The sequence below is a fragment of the Leishmania martiniquensis genome, chromosome 8 (assembly GCF_017916325.1).
Source record: "Leishmania martiniquensis isolate LSCM1 chromosome 8, whole genome shotgun sequence".
In the NCBI taxonomy this organism is placed as follows: domain Eukaryota; phylum Euglenozoa; class Kinetoplastea; order Trypanosomatida; family Trypanosomatidae; genus Leishmania; species Leishmania martiniquensis.
The window spans coordinates 174499-197914 of NC_090143.1; the positions used below are offsets into that span (position 1 = coordinate 174499).

A 23416-nucleotide genomic window follows, 5' to 3' on the forward strand; every position below is an offset into this window, starting at 1 on the left:
AAAGAAGACCGGATGCTCATCTGCTTGCAGCGCGACAAGACGCGTCCTGCAGCGAGTCGCTCAGGGAGACAGAGCCGTGAAACGGTGAGCGCCCGTGAGAGAGGGGCATACAAGAGGCCATGTGAAACGCAGCGTCTGGTGCTTCAGGAGGACGGATGGAGGAGGAGGGGGGGAAGGGAAGGGGAAGGAGGAGCCTTTGCGCGGATCATTGGCAAAAGGGCGAGCGAGCGCAGCGACACGCGCCCTTCTTTCTCCTGTTGTATGCCAGTCCCCTCTGCTTTCTGGCGTCGAGGGGCGCCAACGCGGGCGCGCCTTATTTGGACGTTTGGGCTGGTCATCTGTAACCGCCTGTGATGGAGGACGGCTGAGATGTTTGTGTTGATGGCCTCTTGAAAGTTGTAAAGAAGCGGGCATCAAAGGAAGCTGGGAGAGGGGAAGGGGGGGCAGCGCGGCGGCGTCCGTGTGACCAGGAGAGTGAAAGGGATCGTGTCTGCCACCTCGTCGACACCCTTCCCCTCTCCTTGGAAGGATATTGCGACATAGCGGCGGCTCAGCACCGTCATGCCGGCAACGGGCTGGCGGCATGCGTGGCCGTGAGGAGTTTACGCAAAGGGTTTTCGGATAAAGGGGAAGAGAGGGGATAGACACGGGCACACCACACCGGGAAGGAAGAGGAGGAGGAGGGGGGCGATTAAGGCGCCCACCACCACCACCACCAGTCGCGACGAGCGGGCCGCGCGCGAACCCCGCGCAGCCCTGCTGCATAGAATTTGCCGCCCGTCTCTCTCTTCCCCTCTGTGTATGTGTGTGTGTGTGTTTTGGTGCTGACAGCAATGCTTCGGAGGTGTTGCCGCGGTGGTGTGTGCACGACAGCATGGAGTAATTCGGAGGATGACCTCTGCTGTCACCTCTCCCCCTCCTCCACACACACACACACGCGCGTACATACACATCAACCGTCACGGGGACGATATAACCAGTAAGAGTGCTGCAGCCACACCAACAAACGCGCATGACTACTTGAGACATATTGAGAAGCTCACTTGAGTAGGCGCCAGCCGATCTCGTGTGGCCTCGCTCGTCCGCAAACCACGCCTCCAGCAGTTTGCTTTGATGTCCCTGCCGCTCTCGCGCGCGCGTGCGCTCTCTCTCTCCCTTTCACCGCTCCCTCCCCCCTCCCCTTCTGTCAGTGGCGTCTGCGCAAGCGCACCACCGACATTTTCAGCAGCCCTGTGTGTCTCCTCTTTGGCGCCTCTCTCCGGCCTTTGTTGACGTTTCCTTTTTGCTTCTTTTCTACGGCACACACACACACACGGGCGCGCACTTTGCGTGGTGTCGGGAGCCGTGTGGCAGTCGTGGTAGCGGCTGTTGCTCTGCCTCCGGTAGCAGAGGCAAAGGCACACACGCGCCTTCTCCCTCTCACCTCCCTCGCCCGCTCTGTCACTCTCCTCCACAACCGCCAAGCAGCAGCGGATGGCAGGTGCGCTTGTCTGATGTTCGACCCTCTTTTCCGGCATCCTTATTCTCCGACTCCCTTTGCGCCGCTGCGCAGTATTTCATTCACCATCACCACCACCAGGCAGCCGTCCCTCCGCCACCATGTCCGGCCCATCGAAGCTGAGATGGGCGCTCTATGAAGGCGTCTATCAGCCCGCGCTGCACATTCCAGCGGAGGAGATCACCGAAGCTGATCTGCCGGCTGGCTACTCAGCTGTGTACCTGCTCGGCCTCGACAGCACTGTCGTCGTTCTCGATTCGGACCTCAGTCCCTACAACCCTCAAGATACGGCGAAGGCATCGCATCCGGCGGCCGCGCTCGGTGTGGCGACGGCGCAGCAGATTCTCGACGGCTTTCAAGCCAGCGAGGATGACGGCGCCGCCGGCACTCGGCAAGCGCAGCAGTGGCAGCAAGACAACGAGGCGGAGGGGCCCTCGAGCACCTTCCTGCTCGAGGATGAAGATAATGCTGACGATCGTCCTCTCGATCGCAGGAGTAGCAGCCGTCGCCGCCATGAAGAGAAGCAGCGAAAGAAAGAGGCCAAGGCGATGATCAAGCGTGAGCGCGACGAAATCACGTTCGTTTCGACGGTGTTCGGCCATGACGACGACGATAGCGACAGCGACGACGCGGAGGGCGACCATCATAACAGCGACAGCGACGACGGTGACGATGATGTTCGCCGGGCAGCGTCCATTGAGAAGAGGCACAGGCCGGAGCGCGGCCGCGGCTCGACCACCGGGGGTAATGCCGGCTCAGTGAGCGGGAAGAAGTTGAAGAAGGTGCGCGACGGCGGCGCGTGGACGGCGCTGGAGGCGGAGCTCTTCTCCGACGAGGAGGCCGAAGACGAGGATGGCGAAGGCGATTTAGCTGGCGGCGGAGCCGCCAGCGGTACTCGGGGCCACCAGCGCGGTCTCCGCAGTGGAGGCCGAATGGGTCAGGCGCTGTCAGCACTGAATGCCAGCCGAACGGCGCCGGACATTCCAGGGCTCTCAGCATCGTGCCCGTACGCATATCCGTTCCTCATGGAGATCGATTACGAGTACCGGCAGCTGGCGCAGGAGGCAGCGAACGGGGGGCTGCTGCTCACGAAGGAAGAGGGAGACGTCGTGCGGGGCATCGACGCGGAGTTGCGCTCCAAGGCAGCAGAGCGGGTGTACCTGCGGTCGGTGCTGGAGCAGCGGCTTCAGCAGCAGGAGCAGCAGGGGGAAGGGGAGGCGGCGAAGGCGGCGAGGAGTGAGGTGGATGCGCTGGCCGAGGCGATCGAGAAGCTGGACGCGCCGCTGAGCGTGGCCAGTGCGGTGCGTAGGCTTGTGTCCAAGCAAGTGGCCCCATTGACCGCTGCATTTGACCGCTATGCCGCAGTGCGAGCGCGGCGCGCGGTGCAGCGGCGCACCCGCACCTTCCAGGATACGTCGGTTCTTCTACTGCTGGAGCAGCTGCGCGCTGCAGCGGCGACACCGCGCGAGGACGGTACGGAGGTGATGCGCGCATACGTTCAGCAGCGTCGCCGTCACGAAGAGATGAGGCTAAACATGCGCGGCCTCAGCAAGACCGGCTTCTACGCCGTGCCAAAGCCGATGGAGAAGTGGAAACGCGGGCGGGACATGATGCTACTCCTGAACGCCGGTGCCGAGGCGCAGAAGGTGCGGCCGACCTCCTATATCTCGCAGGCCTACTCGACCATGCGGGAGCGCATGCGGGACCACGCAGAGAAATGCTTTGAGCGTATTCCTGTAGCTGCTCGCGACGGCGCTTCTTTCCTCGACCCGAACAGTTTCGCAGGCACCAGCACGGCATTCCTGTCGGCGTCCTCCTCCACACCCTTTGCGCTGCCTGTGATGGAACACCAGCAGCAGACTCGCCTGAACGCCTCGAACGCAGTGCAACGGCGCGAGGCCTTCTTTCAGTTTCACTGCCTCCGCTGTGACACGGAGGCACCTGTGACGCTGGAAACGGTGCCGCTGAATGCCAGCTTTGCCGCGGGCAGCACGCTAGCGCCAGAAGTGCTGGAGTCTGTCGGCGAAGCTGCTGGCCCGGGCAGCCGCGCGGCCTCTGTCGGCCGCGGGGGCGACGAGCCTTCCCTTCTGACAGAAGACGGGGCCTCTCTCTCATACTCCGCACACAGCGTGGCACCCAGCTCCTACCCGTATCTATTCGACCACGAGCCGCGCGCGCGCCGTGCGCAACATCGTCGAGGCAGTCGCGGAAGCGTGAGTGGGCTCTCGTCGGATGTGGAGGGGATATCCGCGAACACGTCACGGGCGACGTCGTTGGCCTCCGCCTACAGCGAAGAGGGCGAGGGCAACAAAGCCAGTGAGCACCGCCGCCGCGGTCGCTTCTCTGGGAAGCGCGGCGCGACGGCGGCAGCGATGCCGAATGGCGCCGCAGCCACCACAACCGCGGACTGGCGCTCGCACGCGAAGCGCAGCATCATGGAGCAGCTGACCCTCTACCGCCGCGGTAAGCACGGTAAGCCGGCGGTGCTGAACGACGAGCAATGCCGCGAGATGGGCCGGCTGCTCCTGGATCGCGCCATGCGTGCGGAGGCGGAGCGGCAGGGGCTGTCGCTGGCGGTTCAGTCGAACAACAGTGCGGTCCGCTTCACGAAGGTAACGGAGCAACGGCTCAAGAAAAGCGTCGACCACTACTTGGAGAGGCAGATGCAGCAAGGCACTTTATTCTCTACTGCGGGACGCAAAGCAGCGAGTGTACGCGGCGCGTCCGCGGTAGGCGTCCTCGGCGACGGCGCTGTGCGGCAGCCCGGCGTCTTGGACATAGACGACAGCGGCGTGGTACAGCCACACGACACAGCCGCCGAGGCGCGCCAGCGTGCTGTGGCTGACACGCCCATCTACGAGGATTAGTATCGAACCACCTGAAGGTGCCCCTGCGACCTTCTCTAAGAGTCATAGGCCGTATGAAGTCATGCCTGGCCAGGGATGCCGTGCGCACTTGTCCTTGGGGCGAGCGAGCCCGGTCTGCGATGGTGGTCGCTGTTGTCGGTGCTGTTGTGGCTGCGGGTACGTGTGGGTGCTGACACCCATAGCGTCTTCCTCCTTCCACCTGTCTCTCCCGCTTTGTATATACACACACGTATACATACATATATATATGTATGTATACGTGTGTGTGCATGTGTCTGTGTGTGTCTGTGTGTCTCGTAACATAAGCAAAGGGGGGCAAGGCAACACTCTCCAACAGAGATGGCGTTCGTCGCTCCACCTCAGCCTCCCTTCCTTTCGCTCAGCTGCCGGCCGAGCATTCGGGGGGCACCGTGAACGGGAGGGGTTGAGCGGAACCCTCAGTGCGCGCGCGGGGGGGGCATCATGGCGGCGAAGGGCTTCGGGAAGAGCAAGTGGAGGAGGGCCACTCTTTGGCAGGCCGCCCCTTCACCACCGCACTTCTCAGAGCGTCGGGCAGAGAAAGGGGCGGAGGGGAGGCAAAGCAAGAGGACTGCCGCGTTGGCGGTGTGGCCAAAAAGGCTGCATGCGCCCCACCTGACTCGGCGCCGCGGGTCGCTGGCGCATCTTTTATGCATCATCTCTTGGGACTTGGCGCACCACATCCCTGCTCTTCCAGGCGTGCTTACTCACCTGCACGCATAGCTCCACACTGGCAGGCAATCGCGCGCGCGCACACACGCACACCGACACATCCACATGCCCACCCTTCTACTGTGCATCACTCCTCCTCGTCCTCCTTCTTTCCCTCCCTGTGTACCTGTCTCGCGCCCTCCCGCCATCGGGCGCGTGTTGAGCTGCAGCTGTGCCATACAGCCGGCGGCTTGTTTGTATCGCTGCTGCTAACTGTGTGTGTGTGTTTGCCTCTGTGTGGGTTAAGGAGTGTGTACGAGCGGCGTCGCAAGTGGTGCCGCACTTCCGCCCTTTTTGTTTGTTGTTGTTGTTTCCGTTCGCTGCTGTGGCTTAAATCGCATAATCTTTGCACACTTACACACACACGCACACACGGGCGGTTCTCCGAGAAGAACGCGCGCTTTTGAAGGGGTTCATGTTGGCGTGGGTGTGCACCTCCCTCTTTCTCTCCCCCTCAACCCCCCCCCTCTTCCCTCTGTCTGTCTGTCTCTGCGTGTCTGTGTGTGTGCGTGTGTTGTAGCCGTCGCTTCTTAAGTAAACAGGCCATCTTCCCCCCTCTCCCCACCCCCCATCACACACCCTTCATCACTGCCTCATCTTCCTTTTTCGTTCACTGAAGCCACCACCACCACCACCCTCTCTCCGCTCACGTCCTCCTTCGCTGCTCAGCCGTCGGCGTGCATACTGACCACGATGATCTCCTGTGCGGCCATTCAGCGCCTCGAGCGGTATGGGTCTCTCGGGCTGAAGCGGCACAGCACAGAGGATTTTGTGAGTACATCACTCAAGGACGCGCGACGTGCAAACATCTATGCCCTAACGCTACTCAGCTCGTGGAAGGAGGCGGTGCACGCCGTCCGCGGTGGCGGCGCCGATGCTGTCGCCGATGCATCGAAGGAGCCGGCTCGCTACACAGAATCACTCATCTACGCCGCCAGCTTCGCGGTGGCCCTGACGATGCAACACCTCTTTGAAGTCGACACCTCGGCGGCGGCGGCGGCGGAGGTCAGCGCGAGCAACAAAATGGCGGGTAGATCGTCTGACCCGGAAAAAATGGCTAAGAGGGCCGCCAGGGAGAGTGCGGGTGCCAGCGGGGGCAGTGGCAGTGTGAACGACGCGACAGCCGTCTCTTTCATCTTCCAGGACAACTACGCGCAGGCACTCGATCTCTTGACAGTTCTCAAAGAGATGACAGTAGCGATCAGCGGTGGCCGTGCTCTGCGGAGCAACGCCTCATCTGAGGGCTTCACGAAGGCCGCTGCACATCTGCTTACGAGCAGCACGGACCTCGCTCTCCTCCTACTCAGCGGCGCATCGACGGGCTCGAGCACTGCTTCGCTGGAAACGGATGCGTCGCTGCTAGAAAGCACCCGCAGTGAAAAGCAGCAACAGCAGCAGTGGGAGGCAATCCTTGCGCAGGTGCTCGTGTTGGTGGCTGCGGCAGCGCAGATGCTGCGCCGCGTGCAGGCAAGCTTTCCTATCGAAGATCTTTACCATACCCGGCCTTGTTCAGCGCTTCTGAGGAACGTCGCGAATAAGCACAGGCAACTCGAGCAGCGACTCAAGAACGTCAGCGGCAGCAGCGACGCAGCCGCCGAGCAGGGCCGGTGTGCAGCCCGCTACACACGTTTCAGGGCTGCCGATGGTGAGGCGGTGCATCAGGAGGCTACGACGCGTGCTCCAGCGCTGCTGAGTCTGCTGCGCGGGTACGTCCACCGGTGCGCACGTCGCGCCACCTCAGGAAGTCAGCAGCCGTTGGCCGCCAGCCTCTTCGCTCTCTTCTCTCTCTTTCAGCGCCTTGCCTTGTTGCACGGCGCCCTGAGCACCGTCATGACGCTCCTGAAGGGGCCTGCCGCGCAGCTCTGCAGCGCCTGCGAGGATGTGCAGCGTTGGCTGACTCAGCTTCTCTCCAGCACCGCCTGCAACCGTGCGACCCGCTACGTCGTGTACTTTCGAGAGGATGAGCTGCGGCTCATGCAGCACAATGTTCGCCAGGCCTCCGAGTACGCGCTGCTTACCTTTGCCACCACGCCGCCTGTCGACCCAGGGCTTGTGGGGCCGCTGCTGCAAGGGGAAACCGAGGCCGGCAGCAATGACGAGGTCACGCATGCCCGCGCAGCCCTCGTGCTCGCGCAGTGGTGCGTAAGTGCTCCATTTTTTTTCGAGAGCTTCTGTCGAGACGAATCATGGACCTCCTTCGCGCAGGAGCAGCGGCGGATTGTGCTGCTGCAGCAGTCCCGTGCACGTCGAGGGCTCGACAGGATGTCGCGCCGGCAGCAGCGGAAGGAGAGGGCGAAGCAGAAGGGGCTACGTTTGGATGAAGAACGCGGCAGCCGATCCTCCTCGGTATCCGGCGACTCTAGTGATGCTGCTTCTGTGCACAGCAGCGCCTCCGACACCGCGTCCTTGGCAGGCAGCCGTCAGCGACGGCAGCGCCACGAAGGCAGCGATGGGGACGAAGCGTTGTGTCTCTCCCCGCACCAAACACCAGATCACCACCGTCATCACGCTGGCGGCAGCGTTGGTGGCAGTGTGACGTCGCTTTCCAGTCGCGTGTCGCTGCTCTCGACGTTCTCCAAGCACTCAGCTGCCTCTTACCTCTCCTTTCTCTCTGTGCTGCGGCCATCGACTGTGGCCGGCCTTGCAGGGGGCGGCGCTGGCGCCGGTGGTAGTGCGGACGGCGATGGCGAGGCGACCGCTGCTGACGCGGATCGGCAGATGCACGAGTCCGAGGATGGCAACACAAACCTGCCTCTCATCCTGCTCGAGCAGCTCACGTTAGGCCTCCATCGCTTCATGGAGGCCTATCCGGCAGAGCTGCTAGACCGCTACGGACTGCGCAGTCTGTCGTGGAGCAGCATCGCACGCCTGTTCGCCTTTGTGGAAGGGTCTCTGGCGAACAGGACGAAGGCGGTAGGCGAGGCAGCAGCAGCAGCAGTAGCACGACGTCAACGTAGTTTCTCCCACAATGGCCAGGAGCCGCCGCAACAACTCCTCGACTTCGCGCAAGATCTGCGCTACAACAAAGGGATGGGCTACGAGTGTCTCGGGCTGCTATTCGCCAAAGTGGTAGCGCCGCTTCTGGACCCCGCCCCATCGCGGGCGATCGCGCCGACGTCGCAGCAGTGGCAGTCGTACCACTCCCCTCTGGAGACTAGGAAGTTCGACGGTGATGAGAGAAGCGGTGATGGGGACAGCAGCTTCGGTGCCGACATGGACGGTAACCGCGCCGATGACGGACTCTTTGCCAACGCCGCCGCGGCGGCAGCCCCCGTGGGACGGGCGGTATTGGCCATCAGCGACGACCCCGCAACCCGCGCCTCGGTGGAGGCGGCCTTGTCGACGTGCCTGACCGCGTACGAGACCGTCGCACCGCAGGTGGTCGATATGAATCTCCCGACGATCCTCCGCCTTGCCGCGCGCACCGCGGCCACCTCAGCGGGGCTGGCGACGTCACCCGGCTCCTCCACGTCACCCGCGTCCCTCTCGAGTGTGTTGATCGACTTTATGTGCCACATTACGGCTCGGTTGGGCCGCAGCAACGACCTGCCGCACCTCGTCGATGCCCTGCTGGGGCGACACGACGTGGCGGCTATCGGTGGCAGCGATACCGCGCCTGCTATTCACTCGCTGCGTGCGGTGGTGTCGCTGGCCCCGGTGCGGCAGGCACTGATGGAGGCTGCCGGGGCGTCATTGGACCCCGAGAGCCTTCTGCTGCGACTCAGTGGCGTCGCAGCGGAGCTTGGGAAGGGCATTCATCGAAGCAGCATCAGCAGTCCTCGAGATGGAGAGTGGGGTGAGCAGTCGCCCACTGCAAGGCCCTGCCGGCGGCAGGGTAGCGCTGAGGTTCAGCGCACGCTTCTCGCGCTGGAACTCATGGAAGCGATTCTCGCGGGGGTGGCACCGACGTCGGTCTCGGCGAATGCGGTGCTGGAGCAGACTACCCAACTGGAGCTGTTACTCAGTGCGTCATTCATGGCAGCTGTGGAGGAGCAGAGGAGTGTCAAGAGCGCAGCAGTAGCACTCGACGGCAATGGAACGGAGACTGAGACGGCTGGTGAGGTCGCCGTGCACGATACGCGCCTGCTACTCATTCAGCACATGTACACGATCCGCCAATGCCGTGCCATCACCGTCCTTTGCCTGCAGGACCTCGGCACCCAGCACGTCCACGACTACCTTCGTATGCTCGAGGATGCCCTGTGGCAGCTGAAAAGTCACGTGGGCACTCTTCTTGGCTCGCTGACGTTAGCGGAGTTGCAGCCGTTGTTGCAGTCGCAATCAGAGCGGGACGGCGCCAACGACGTCGTCGCTTCCACGTCGCTGGCACCGGCCCAGCTGCAGGCCCCACTCCTCCTGCTGTCGCTCGTCCTCCAGCGTCTGTCGCTAGCGCGCACCGTGAGCGCTGCCCTTGGGATTCACGCAGGGCCCGCTGAGGAGCTGCGCAACATGGTGGCGCACCTGTGGCACTGCCTCGGCAACGACGGGCTCGGCGCAGATTCGACAACACAGAAGCAGCAGCAACTGCAGTCAACCGGGGCGTCACTGTGGCTGGCGAATGGAATGTCTGCCGAGGAGTGGGCCACCCTCGTGGCGCTTGGCAAGGAGAAGGATGCGCGCGCCGCGATGGTGGCGCTGCTTCTGCGCTCCGCCGCCTTCGCTTCCACCGAGACGACCGAGACGCCGGCGTGGCTGTCGCGGTGTCTACAGTGCGTCCCAGGAACGGTGCTGCGCGCCCTCGTTGAAGCATTTTTGTCCCTTTCCGTAGAGGATTTCGGCGAGCTAGGGCAGCGGCAGTGGATGGCCCTTACGACGTCGCTCATGACAGTGTACGCGGTGATTGGCCACAACCCCTACTGGCCCTCGGTCCTCGCACACACGGTGCGCTCGGTGATGCACGTGGCACGGGCGTGGCGGAAGCATGCGAGGGAGATGCGCGGCCGCCTCGAGGTGACCGCAGCGCAGGTCCGTGGCGACGCCGCCGCGTCGACTACGTTCACGCTGCGAACGCGGCAGCTCATATCTCTGTTGCTGTGCACCGTGCGCACTGAAGCGCGCGCCGCGGAGGTGCTCCGCCGCGTTCTGTTGACCTTGGCGAAGGAGTCGGCGGCCGTATCGTTATCGGCAGCAGCCCCGGTCCTGTCACGCAGCGGCATGTCCGTGGCTTACGTAAAAGCACTGAGGGTGCCGGCGACCTCGCTCAGTGACCTGAGTGCACCACTTACGCAGACGGCGCCTACCCTCACCGCAGGGTTAAGCGGTGCAGGCGAGGAAGAGGTGGTTGCTGCTTTGAGGGACTTGACGTTCGAGGATGAACTGCGCGATGTCTGTGTCGAACTCTTCGCCTCTGCCTTTGTGAGGCGTCTCTTTACTCTGGCAGGACTCTGCGATGACCATACGGCGGCGGCCACGTCGTCACCCTTCTCTACGGCCACGGTCACCATACGTGCATGCATGAGCACGCTCGCGCTGCTATACCAGATCTGTGTGGCAGCCGCGCAGGCGTCGTGGCGGGCCAAGGCAACGAACGGCGACGTTAAGGCGCTGGTGCACACGCCAGCGGTAGTGTTCATGCACACCGTTGCCGCGGCGTTTCATGCACGCGGCGCTGCCCTGGCGTCCAGCAACAGTGCCTCCGACAGGGCCGCAGCCGATGCGGCGCTGTCGGCGTTTCTTGAGAACTTTCACAGTCATGGTGAGGCGCACGCAGAGCGGCACTTGTTCGTCCACATCGCACCCGCCGCCACAGCCGGCGAGAAGGGACAAAGAACTCGCGACACGGCAGAGAGCGATACTGGCGGTATGGCCAACGCTGCGAGCGCTTCCTCTCCGACGACGTCGATCGCTGCTTCGCCAAGTGCTCTGGACGCGGTGGAGGAGCTGTGGTGTGGGCAGCTGCGACTCGCTGCGTGCGCTGTGATGCATCTCAGCCACACAGTCGAAGACGAGAGCTCCTCCTCTGCTGACGCGCTACAGCAGGCGTGTATCGCGTTTTGTCAGCTCTTCGCGTGCATGTGGGCCAGCGCTAACTGCAAGCAGCACCAGATGTCTAAGAGTGGTTTTGGTGGTCGTCGTCGCACCGTTTGTGACGAAGCTAACCTAAATCTTGGTCACAGCCCAATGGCCAGCAAGCCGACAGCGCGCCAGAGCAGTCTCGCGGGAGGTGTCGACGCATTCCTAGCCTCAGTGCTCTGTCGAGCGCACACGACTAGGGATGGCAGCAGCGACGACGTCAGTGGTGCGACAAGTGAGGATCTGCGCTGTCAGCTGACGCGCTTTTTCGGGCCCCAGGCGACAGCGACGGAGGGAGCAGCGCGCAGTGACGAACACTCGCAGGGCGGCGAGCATGAGCGCGTGTGGACGCAGCTGTTGCGTATTGGCGATGAGGCTGGCGCAAGTGCCTTCTGGCTCTTGTGGAAGCTCCAGTGCGTTTCTGTCGCCCTTACCGACAGCGCTGCGGCTGACAACGGCTTCCAGACGGAGTCGCAGGCGCGTGTGAAGAAGTTCCTGGAGGCCTACTATGACCTGAACGCCAGCGTCGGAGGCTATGCGGAGACGGCGATGACCGCGAGCCCTGACGCCCGCCTGGTGACGGCACTACGGGCTGCGAGGACGGTTCTTCGCCTTGCACCCGCTGAGGCAGCGCCACCACTCTTCAACGCATTTGTGGGCGACCTGCTGACGCGCATTATTCCCGCAGCGTCGCCACGTTCGAGGGCGGCGGCGAGTCTGTCTGGCGGGGCGGCGCCGGCGGCGGCGGCGGAGCTGCTGCTGCATCTGTTTTCCATTCGCCCACGTTTACCAGCTGATCAGATGCTGCCACGTGCGCAGCACCTGCTCCTGTGGCTCTCGCACGCGCACTCTTCTGCCGCTTCACTGGAACCGTCGAGGGTGCACCGACGTGCCGGTCCTTCATGGCCTTCTCTGTGCATCCGCGTCTGCGCCGCTGTCGCTGCGCATCCCGCTGTAGGAAGTGCAGCAGACGCGCCTGCGCTGCTGGACGCGAGGCACGGCGGAAGGCAACGCAGCAACGGCGACTGTGCCGCACAGGAACTCATCGACAATGTGTGGCTACTGCTGCTTTCGCTGTTGGGGGACTCGAAAGCGCCACGCAGCGCAGCCGGGTCGCCAGCACCGCCACTGCTCCGAGAAGGTGAAGTGATTCAGCTGATCCTGCTGCTCACCAAGGCTTGGCTGGGGCACCCCGTGCGCCAGCAGGTGCTGTGGTCCCGCCCAGCAATGCTGCCACCGCTGATGTGCGCCCTGTTCACGTGTGTGATGCGCGGAATGGAGTTGGAGCAGTACTCGCCACGCCTCCTTAATGTGCTGGCAGGTGGGCTGGCGGCGATGGCAGCCCATGTGGACGCTGCAACGGCGAACGAGGGCGATGACGACGTTGACAGTCTCGATGGCGATGGCGATGGTGATAAGGACAGTGGTGAAGGGGAGGCCGAGGGGTCGGCAAGCGGCGTACCACGCGCAAAGGGCGACGGTCATCACGGAAACAAACGGCGCCGGCTCGAGGCCGCTACAGAAGCGCGGGCGAAGTCTCCCGCCATCCCCGCGCATGTCAAGCGAGCCGCCCTCGCCGCTGCTACAGCGGCGCTCGTCGAGGTGGCACACCATCACATGCACGTCTTCACCACCTTCAGCAGTGACACAGACTTTCTCTTCACGGATTTCCTAAAAGTGCTCAGTCAGCACTTCCTACCCACCGTGACGCGGCCGCCTATCGCCCACCGCGTCGGCGTGCGCATCGCCGGCACGGTGCGGTCGGAGATGACGTTTGCAGATCTTGTGTACACGTGCGTGGGCAACGTCGAAAGTAAGTCGCTTCTGAAGCAGGCGGCGTTGCGCATGGAGGAGGAGGAGGAAGGGGTGGCGGATGGTGGTGGCAGCGCTGCTGCCGTGGCCAAGAACGCTGAACGTGGACGAAAGCTGACAGACGGTAGCAGGAGCATCTTTCAGGTCACGTAGCACAGGCGCCCTTCTCTCCCTCCCTCTGTGTGTCTCTGTGTGTCTGTCGTATGGCTCTACTGTGCCCGTTACCCATTCAGCGACGAGCGTGTCATGGGTGCAGCTCATCTCTCTCTCTCGAAGGTTCTCGTTTTCTGTCTTGCCGATGCGCTTCGCTACATGTCGCCGAACGGAACAACGGAAAAAAGGGGGGAGGAGGAAGAGAGAGCAGCAAAAGAGGCAGGAGAGGATGTGGTGTGACGGTAATTGGCTAAACAGGCGCCACTCTCAGAGCGCCCCCCCCCACACACACACGCACACAAACGTTCGCTTGCGCGCACCATTCCTTTAACGAAGCAGAGGGAGAGAAAGAGAGGAACATCGAAGGGGGAATGCGCGCGTCGGCAGACGCTCATCCTCACATGCCGCACTGACGCATACGTTGAGCCATGTGGCGGTGCGCACGTTTCGGCGGACGAGAAGACATGCACCGCCACGTGCCTCCTTCCCCTCTGCCCCGCCCGGCCTCTCCTTCGCTCTTTGCGGTCGCACACCCCATTCTCTCTCTCTCCCTCCCTCCCTCTCCCTTGCGCTTGTGGTCTCCAATGCCCGCGGATGCGTCACACGCGTGTACACGCCTGTGTAAGGTGATCGCGTGCCTACCTGTAGGTTTCTTGGCATCTCTTCTCCCCTGTCTCGCGTCCGCCGGATCATGCGTGAATGCATCGACACTCTGCTGTCGCTACGGCCCCGCGATGTTATTCAGCAAGCTGTTTATGTCGGCCTCCTGCTGAGCATAGTCCTCGTTGGCTGGCGCGGCGTGGTGTTGGCCACAAACTGCGAGTCCAGCATCGTCGTCGTGCTGAGCGGGAGCATGGAGCCTGGTTACCAGCGGGGCGACGTACTCCTGCTGCACCATCTCCCGGCGCATCCGGTGACGGTGGGTGACGTCATTGTCTACTCACTGCCGGAGCATGAAATACCGATTGTCCACCGCGTCCTCCGCATCCATGAGCGGGCTGAGGATCACAAGAAGCTTTACCTCACCAAGGGCGACAACAACGTGAACGACGATCGCTTTCTCTTCCAGCATGGGCGAGAGTGGGTGGAGGAGGACATGATTGTTGGCAAGACGTACGCCTATTTGCCGCGCGTCGGGTACGCGACGATTATGTTCAACGAGTCGAAGCTCATCAAGTACCTCGCGTTGGCTCTCATAGGCTTCTTTCTCATGACGTCCACAGATGACATTTAGTTAGTGGTAACGCCTGCCGCTGCCTCCCTGCACCCGAGCACTCAACACAGGTGCGTCACTGTCTGCAAGTGCGGGCCGAAAAGAGTTGGCACTGGAGAGAGGAGGGGAACGGCAGCGGCACCGTCGCTCACTACCATGGATGGCGCCTATGTGTGGTCGAAGCGCGTTCGGTTCTCGATGTGCTCGAGCATAACTTTCCTTCACCGCTCTCACGGGCCGGCTCCCTTGTACTGAGCTCTGGATCCCGGGTGGGCGATGCGGCCGCGGTGCGTGAGCGCACAATGTGTCGTCGCCCTTTTTTTCTTTTTTCTTCTCAGAGGGGAGGGGGGCGGGGCGGGCTCTGTATAGTTCTCTGCCGGTACGTGCGCGTATCTTTGCTGCCAAGCGCTTTTCTGGCGAAGAGGCGTGGAGACAGAGAGCAAAGGCGTCTGCGCCTTCCACTGTGCGCCCGCGTGGTTCACCTCCCCATTCCTCCGTCCCCCCTCCCCTCAGCTCTCGTGCGTGTCATGTGCTGGTGTACGGCCACCGTAAGCAAACTGACAAGGGAAAGGAAAAAAAAGAAGCGCGTGCCTGACGGACAGGTACAAAGAGGGTGCGAATGTGTGTGGGTGTGTGTGGGTGGGTGGGGAGAAAGAGGGAAGCGGGATGGTGGTGGTGACGTTGAAGCATACCCCCCCTCTCTCCCACCACCACCACCACTGGCACCGTCGCGAGCCTCCGTCTCCACCTGCGGACCTCTTCACCATCCCCGTCTCGCCTCCGCGCTCACCCCTGAGCGCACCAAAGTGGCAGCGTGTTTTTTTTGCGAATCACCTCAATGCACGCACAGAGAGTATGTGTGGTGTACGATGGAGCGGAAGGCGCGTCTTTCCCGGACGTTTTTGATGCTCGGAGGTATGATGGCAGTAATGGACACACACACACCTCACCGCCTGTTCACCAGTCTCATGGGTGGCGCTTCTCTTCCTCCTCCTGAGCAGTACGCTACACGCGTACGCTGACGCTTACACGCACACACACACTTACAAACACACACACAGAGGGAGAGAGAAGCATCGACGCTTGAAACTTTCCTTCCACATCTTTCATCAACGGACATTAGCGCATCTTTCGAGGGGGCTGCACGAAAGCGATGCACGCGGCGAGGCGATTGCCCCTCCTTGTTGCCGCCTTTGTGGTGGCGGCCACGCTCTCCCTCACAGGTGACACCGACTTCTGGGGGGCTGGTGTGACACTAGAGCGCACGGATGGCCCCATCACGAAAGAGCAGTGCCTCATTCTCAACCCGCGGCCGACCATTACGACGTGCAGCGCGTACCTGCCGCCCATCATCGATGTGTACGGCTTGCTGCCCTACGACACGGTGCAAGCCTACAGAACATGCGTCCAGGAGCGGTGTCTTTGCACCGGCGCCGCCACGAGCATGAACATCACGACGAGCGGCATCTTCTGCAACAGCTCTGGCTGGATGGAGAGCGGCTACACGACGTGCAACGTACTCGACGACTGCTTTGCTAGCTTCTGGCGCTGCGTGAATAGCGCGCTCTTCGAGCGCTTCGTCAAACAGCGCCAGGCTCTCACAACATCAGAGGTGAACCTGATGGCCGACATCTTTGCCCACGGCAACCGCCCAGGTGAGCCGTTCGACATCACCGATGCGTACCGCTCGTGTCGTCTTATCATGTGCGCTGCCGCAAGCTCCCGCAAAAACTGCGGCCTCGTCACATGCCTGCCAAACTATACCCAGTGCGACGAGTTCATCCACCCTCCACCGCTGCCGTACACGCATCAGCTCTGCACACAGGGGTGCCGTGCCACCTTGCTCATGATGGCGATGACGATCGCCCTAGTGGCCTTCTCTGTGTGCTGCTTTGGCTGCTGTCCGGCTCAGGTACGCATCCGCGAGCCCGTCATCATGGAGGAGTCGCCAGAGAAGAAAGCAGAGCTGAACTCTGCGTGGAGGAGGTCAGATGTCCAGGGGGGTCAGCAGCGGGTTGGTGGGCAGTTCTCATAGTGGACGATGCGAGAGGGAGTGAGGGCGGGCGTGGACAAGAGCGGATGCCAAAGGCAGGAGGGTCGGAGAGGGGGCGAAACGGAGCGCGAGGGTGGTGGGGGAGGTGAGGGCGCTGACTGGGGCTCTGAAGACGCGACCGAGCTTCCGTGGCGGATATCTGCACACCCCGCACCCCCCCTTTGCAAGCGCCTTCCTCCCATTACCTCTTAGGTTCCGCCGGCGGCTGTCCTCCGTACGCTGACGCCCGGATGCAGCAGCAGCCCGGTCACGCATACGTCATCGTCATCTTCGGGTGCCCCGCCCTCCTCCCCATCCTCCCAACCACGAGTACACATCGTTAGGAAAGCTGTTTGGATTGCTGTGGCGTGCTTACTTCTCCCGTCGACCCCCTCCCCCTACCCATCTCCTTCTTCCAGCACGTATTGATCTAGGCAGCATGCTGTCCTCCTCATCCCCCACGCACACACGCGTACACGCACCTGCACCACACGACAGGCCGAGAGAGAGAAAGAGAAGCACGGCGAAGGGGAGGAGAGGCAATAGTCCCGACAGAAGCCGAAGCGGCGATCAGACACCTCTGTCAAGCGCGCACGCCGTCTGCCCGCCCGCCCTCCCCCTCCCCTCCTTTGAAACACCATCGTAGCTGTTGTTCTACCCATGTACGCTCTCGCGCGCGTCTGCGTCAGTCTATGTGTGTCTCTCCTTTCAGTTTTTTTTTCATCGTTGTCATTCGCTGCGCGTACGTGTTCAGTGGCTCCCTCCCCTCCCCTCCCCTCCCCGCCCCCCCTTCTGCCGTCTCTCATCCGTCTTCCCCCCGCCTCGCCCTTCTGCCGTCTCGCGTTGTGTGTCGTACTCGCTGAGGCCTTTCCCTTTTTTGCTGTTGTTTTCTTCACCTTCATTGACGAGGCTGGCGGTGGTCACGTGGCACCCGTCCATGCTTGTTTTCGTGCGTCAAGACGACGGCCTTACTGCGTGCTGCGGCTCGTTGTCCTTCTCTCGGGTTGTCCTTCGTGGTGTTGCATCGATGCGTTTCCAAGTGTGTATGTGGTGGAAGGGGTGGGGGGTGGTATGATGCAGGTAATGTGCTTCACCCTCTCTCTTACGGGCCGTTGCTTCTCCAGCGGCATTGCCCTGTATGGATGGCGGTGTGCATCATCTGACGGCAAGGGGCCGTGATCGTGCTGCCCCCCTCCCTCTTCACCACCACCATCCCTCCTCCACGACTGCACTCTGTTGAAATGCCTCGGCTATCTTCCCCCCCCCAAAGACACACACACACACTACCCTCTCTCTCTCTGTGCGTGTATGTGTCGAGCCCAAGCGTCCACAAACTTGCTCCGCTCTCGATCCTCCGTTGCTTTCGGGCTGCTTCGCTGTCTTGGTCTTGACAGTTTCACCCGACCCCACCGAAGGCCCTCCGCCCATCCTGCCCCACCCTGGATGCCTTCCTGTCACCGCCCGCTCCCACCCTCTTCCCTTACTCCCCTTCGAGACGTCTCCTCGCGTGCGTCTTGCCGAGGGGGAGGGGACCGACGGGGTAAAAGGGGGGGAGTCAATAATAACTGGTGGCGTGCCACAGCCCTCCGAGCGTGCAGGAGGCGAAGAAGCGAGTGGAAAAAGAGCTGTCGAAGAGGAGCGCGGTAGAGACGCAGTGGTAACGCAGCGCTGAACATAACGCGAGCCGCGGAAGAGGAGGAGGTGGCCGCTGCCACAGCACACGGCAAAGGAGCAGGGCGCCTATCCGGTCTCGCCGCCACTGTATGGGGCACCAGGGTGGTCTTGGTGGGAGGGAGGGAGGCTGCGACTAAGCAACGCGGATCGCTGGCTCACGTAGCACATGTGCCAAAGCAACGTGTGTCCGCCCCCCCGTTCCTTTTTTTGTCGTCACGGTGTGAAGCCGCGCCGGATGTGCACAGTTGCGCCCTTCAGATGCAAACCAAGTCACCGCGCGGGACGGAAGCGCCTACTCGCAGACGCGTACTTGCCCCCCTCCTCCTCGCTGCACACACACACACACGCACGGTAGATAAAGCGAGCCTCAACTCGATGGTGCGCCCTTGCTCGTCGACCAATTCCACTCTCCGATGCGTACCCGCAGCCTCTCGTAATCATTACCGCACCTCCTCAGACGACAGGCGGAGACCGCAGCGCGGAATCAGTATCGAAGGGCCTTAGAAAGCAGCGACTTGACACCGATTTCAGCGCTGCATTTGCCGTCATGTGGGCCCTGGACGGCGTTGTGTCGGGGCCCGGCCCGCGGCGCGAGGCGTGACTGCGCCATCGCCATGACCAGGAACGTGCTCGCACGACTCTTAGGCACTAGATGCAGCCCTCACGCTGGCCAATTGGTAGGGGGGTGGCGGCGGCCTGCGCCACGCCTAGGGATGGGCAACGTGGCAACCCGCTTGGTTGGAAGCGGCCGCGATGAGACCACCGCGAGGAGGTGGTGGCCACCGTTTGAGGCAGGGGGTTGTGCTGGCCAGATGAATGCGTCTGCGCATTGCTCCCATGCGCGTCAACGCGGGTGCTTCGCACCACGTGGTGTGGGCCTGCGTGCCGGGGTCGTTGGAGGAGGGTGGGGGGGGCAAAGTGGTGCGCAGCTCCCGTGGAATGGCCGACGGAGGCGGACACGTGGAGGGGAAGAAAAAAGTGGAAGTCGATGAAGAAGGCGCTCCCCCCTGCTCCCCCTCCCCCTTCTTCTACAAACGATCGCGCTATCGCCCTTGGTTATCACGGCACCTCTCGCACGCGCTCCCCCTCCCCATCCCTCCCCACTGTCCATCTCTGCGTCTCTTTTCGGCTCCCTCACAGAACGTTTTCTCTCGTACACACCAGTCCTCGCTTCCTTCAAGCGCCGCACACACACACACACAGAGACACAGACAGACACAGGCATTTACGCCCTACGAGCAAGTAGGCAAGTCGACCGTCATCATCCGTGCCCACGAACTCGTTAGGATCTCTGGAGCCCCCACCTCGCACGCAGAGAACAAGCTGGCGAGCAACAGCAACAGGAATGGAGAACCAAGACCACAGCAACCCGCACCCGGAGGGGAGCACTGCTAACGCGGCGCCGGCGCCAGTAAAGGCGGAGGCCGCCGCTTCCCTATCGGCGCAACAAATCTCGCTGAAGGTCGTCAACGCCGACGGCGCAGAAATGTTCTTCAAGATCAAGCGAGGAACACAGCTGAAGAAGCTGATTGACGCATACTGTAAGAAGCAGGGCATCTCACGTGGCAGCGTTCGCTTCCTGTTCGACGGTGCGCCGATTGATGATAGCAAGACGCCGGAGGACTTGGGAATGGAGGACGACGACGTTATCGATGCCATGGTAGAGCAGACGGGCGGCTCCGTGATGAGGCATCTGTGAACATCTACTTATCGATCCACGTGCGTGTGTGTCTCCTCCTCCTTTCGCTTCAGCAGCCTATGACCGTGCACACACACACACGGCCGACATATAAACACGTGGCGGGAAGGGTACGCTGCCAGCCAGTCATCCAGCCATCCAGAGCGGACGGGCGCTTGACTGTGGGAGAGGAGAGGAGTGCTGTGGCCGATCTGAGAGTCGTAAAGCGGTGGACGGGTATCGTTCAGTGCCTGTCTGTTTGGCGGCTGCGCGTGAGTATCGTTCCGCCCCTGCCCCCTCCCCAACACACACACACACACGTCGCTCCTCCTCACCTGACTCCCCCTTCCCCCTCTCCCTCTCTCCACATCCCTTCCCCGTCGCGTCTTTTCGAGGCTCTAAAGGGGAAAGTGGGAAGCGCAAGGCACACCCTCCGCCCTATGCCCCCGATCGCAGAGCACATTCGCTCTTCACGGACGGCGCGTATCTCTCTGCGTCTCTCTCCCCCCCTGTGCGGTGAATGGTGCGTGTGTGTGGGTGTGCGATGGTCGGCGTGCCTTGGGAAAAGTGTAAGAGGGGGAAGTGAGCGGAAGGGGGGAGGTTCCTGCCCCACGCCCTTCTGGCCGCATGCGCAGTGTCCTTCCTCCCTATTCCGTCCGCCCGCGGAGGCGCGAGAGGGGACGATGCCGTGGCCACCGTCTGCCCTTGGCACCTTCGAAGCGGTATACCTGTACGGAACGCGAAAGAGCCGGTGACGATGGGCCGTCTCCTTGCACGGCATCCTCAGGGAGGGTCTCCGTATCCGCCTTGCGGGAGCCGCCAAGAGGTCGCCGCCGACCGTTGAAAAGGTTTCGGGCTGTATGCGGCCAGCAGGGCCCAGTGTTAGCTGGCGCCTTGCCAAAGAGTCTTGCCGTCACGTTCGAGTTCGGATCAGCTCGCTACAGCGTACGCCAGTGGGCCTGACATGCGCGAACATTTCCTCTGGACTCTTCGGGCACGGCGTTGTGGCGCGCTGTGCTGCGTGAGATGTTCGGATCGATCGCTACCCGAGGGGCACCGCGTTTCATAGTGTTATCGGGCAGCGGAAGGTGCGATGGCGCGCTTCTCATTGGCGCTGCACAGGGCTTTCACAGACTTCCCTCCCCCCTCCACACACACAGACACACCTCGACCAAAGCACGTCGCTGTTAAGTGCGGCCACAGACTGCGACGTGTGGGAGCACAAAATGTGTGTGCTGTGGGCCGCTGTCGGCATGATACCTCCCATCCACGCACGCCATGCAGCGGGTCGTGCAGCCCGAAGTGGTGGGTGAAAAGGGGGGCGGAGTGTTCCACACCAGCCAGCCGTAAATTACGTGTGTGTGCGAAGTGTGTGCGGCCTCTCTCACATCCGACCGAGCGTAGGGCTCCTAAGGCACAGCTGCCGAGCACATGGCGAGTGCACCACGAATAGCTCCATCGTGTCCTCCAGACGCCCTTCTGGAAAGTCCCCACGACCGCCTCCTCGAGTGCTGCAGCGCGATACGATGGAAGAAAAGGCCTTGCATACGCGCGTACGACAGGGTCTCTCAAGGGCGCTCACGTGGAGCTGGGCAGAGACTTCCTCTCCGCACGGCATGCCTCACCGCCTCCGCCATGAAAACAGGACCGTGTGTGTGTGGACTGCTTGGATCACGGCATGCCTCTCGCCCATCCCAGCTGCTGCCCATCACGCAGCACTTGCGCGAGGAATCGCCACCTAAGCATAAGTGGACTCGCGTTTCACGCGTGTCTCGGCTCCACGTTGAACGGTCCACCCTACACTAGAGAGGTGTTGGCAGCGGGGCAGTCCAAGACAGGTGGCGGTAGTCGTGCGAGGGAGACCATTGCCGCCTCGCTCGCGGTCGAATCGGGCACCTCGGGATATATATATATATAAAGCCTGATATCCATGCCTGTCGTAAAACCTTTTTACAGCAACAGAGTCAAGGAAAAGGTCCCCTTCGTTTGTTCCCACGTGGGTACGTGCCTCATCACATCTCGTTCACTTGCGCGGATGTGAGCATGAGTGGGTCGCAGCCGAAGTGAAGGCCTGCAGAAGCGCCCTCGCTCCCTCAGCACAGCGATGCAGAGAGGGAGAGAGGGGGGAGGGAGAGAAAGAGCGCAGGAGGGGAGAGGGCCACCCTGTGCGCTTGGCGTCGCTTACCGCCAAGTCCTTGTGGGCTGAGGCGCAGGATAGCGTATGCCATCTCGTCACACTGCACTCCCCCTCCCCCTCTCTCCCTCTCTCGCGCGCCTGCGGGTGCTGCACGGTCGCTCTGTCCATCACTGCTCCCGCACTTGGCGAGCCCCCCACCGCTCTTCACTTGGGTCGGCTCACTTTACCAGCCCCTCCAAACCTCTCCAGCCTTCCCCCCCTCTCAACCCCACCCCCCACACGTACACACACTGTCTCCGTTCAGGAGTCATGGCGCAACTGACGAGGGATGAAGTCCACGCCTACGCTGAGGCTATGATTGCCGCCATACGAACGCCTGAGTTCCAAGAACGCGTGCGTGCAGCGATGAGCCGTGAGCCGACCCCGATGGATGCCGAGGCCGTCATGATACGCTACGAGGAAGTACAGGCTGACCACTTCACCAACCACTACACCTCCGACTCCGGCAGTGTCCGTGCTGGCGGCGCGAGCGTGAGCGCGGGAAGAACTCCGGAGGCATCTGAGGGACCAGCTCAGGAGGTGGGTGGCATGTGCCTTCAGACGACAAGCGATGCGCCAAAACTGGACGGAGTACACATTGTGGAGCAGCTGAAGAAGGCGGCATCCGTCTACAAGGAAGCGGAGACTCTGCGACTTATAACGCAGCTCTGCTTGCTGATCGAGGCGCAAGTGGCGGCGCTGCCAGCGACTGTGCCGGCCCTGAGGCACCTCTACAACAATTCCATGCATGGCGCCCATACGCTGTCGCAGGCGCCCGCAGCATCCGCCCAGGCCGGCGGCGCCGGTCATAGCATGCCGCCCGTCGCTGGCGCATCGCCGCAGGTGAGGCAAATCATGGAGATGGCAATGCGCACCCTGAGCCCGAAGCAGCGCGAGATCCTCGAGCGGGTGCAGCAGGAAATGATGCCTGGAAAGACGCCGTCGCCGGAGGACATGCGTGATGTGGTTCTCATTCAGCGTCAACTTGCCGCCTTTGCACAGACGATGCAGAAGTTCGGCCAGAAGCCGAGCGGCAGAAGTAGTGTCGACGACAGTGCTGGGTCAGGTGCGGAATAGGCAGCCATTTTTTTTTTCGCTTGGGCGCGGGATGGGAAGACTGGCGACGTCTGTGAACACAGCGCAGGCAGTGAGAAAAAGCAAGAGAGGAGGGGGATAGTGGTAGGGGAGGGGTAGGGGGCGGCGTCCTCCGGTTATCCGTGCTCGCAGTCACCCCACACCGCTGCAGCTTTTTCGTCGTCACGTTCCTCTCTCCCGCTGCCGCCTTCTCCCCACTTCATCATCGTACCGGCGCCCCTCCCTCTCACCCTTCTGCAAAGGGGCCTTCCGGCGGGTGCGCCGGTGAAAAAAAGGCACCCATGCGTTGCGGGGGAGCGCGTAGCGACGGCAAAGCCCCTGTGGTGCTATTCGATTGCGTTTCGGTAGCCCAACGGGCTGACCTTTCCGTGGTCGTCTGAAGCGCGCCCCGGCAACTGTGTCAGCAGCTGTGCGGTGGTGACCACTTCTCCCATCGCGCGGGTGAACCTTCCGAGGCACGAAAAGGGGCGTCGCGCT

At 62.3% G+C, this 23416-nt stretch overlaps 6 protein-coding genes across 6 annotated transcripts; all 6 read left to right on the forward strand.

Moving 5' to 3' along the window:
- Positions 1-1599: 1599 nt before the first annotated feature.
- Positions 1600-4365, forward strand: LSCM1_07183 (uncharacterized protein; the record flags this gene model as incomplete). The annotated part of the gene is made up of 1 exon (XM_067324567.1): positions 1600-4365. The coding sequence occupies one exon, from the start codon at positions 1600-1602 to the stop codon at positions 4363-4365; it is 2766 nt and encodes a 921-aa protein (XP_067180924.1).
- Positions 4366-5787: 1422 nt separating this feature from the next.
- On the forward strand, positions 5788-13071 carry LSCM1_07184 (uncharacterized protein; the record flags this gene model as incomplete). Its single annotated transcript, XM_067324568.1, has 1 exon — positions 5788-13071. One exon carries the CDS (start codon positions 5788-5790, stop codon positions 13069-13071), a length of 7284 nt encoding a protein of 2427 aa, XP_067180925.1.
- Positions 13072-13762: 691 nt separating this feature from the next.
- Positions 13763-14305, forward strand: LSCM1_07185 (uncharacterized protein; the record flags this gene model as incomplete). The annotated part of the gene is made up of 1 exon (XM_067324569.1): positions 13763-14305. One exon carries the CDS (start codon positions 13763-13765, stop codon positions 14303-14305), a length of 543 nt encoding a protein of 180 aa, XP_067180926.1.
- A 1132-nt stretch (positions 14306-15437) lies between these two features.
- On the forward strand, positions 15438-16319 carry LSCM1_07186 (uncharacterized protein; the record flags this gene model as incomplete). Its single annotated transcript, XM_067324570.1, has 1 exon — positions 15438-16319. The coding sequence occupies one exon, from the start codon at positions 15438-15440 to the stop codon at positions 16317-16319; it is 882 nt and encodes a 293-aa protein (XP_067180927.1).
- A 3016-nt stretch (positions 16320-19335) lies between these two features.
- On the forward strand, positions 19336-19689 carry LSCM1_07187 (uncharacterized protein; the record flags this gene model as incomplete). Its single annotated transcript, XM_067324571.1, has 1 exon — positions 19336-19689. The coding sequence occupies one exon, from the start codon at positions 19336-19338 to the stop codon at positions 19687-19689; it is 354 nt and encodes a 117-aa protein (XP_067180928.1).
- A 2425-nt stretch (positions 19690-22114) lies between these two features.
- On the forward strand, positions 22115-22921 carry LSCM1_07188 (uncharacterized protein; the record flags this gene model as incomplete). The annotated part of the gene is made up of 1 exon (XM_067324572.1): positions 22115-22921. The coding sequence occupies one exon, from the start codon at positions 22115-22117 to the stop codon at positions 22919-22921; it is 807 nt and encodes a 268-aa protein (XP_067180929.1).
- Positions 22922-23416: the final 495 nt, after the last annotated feature.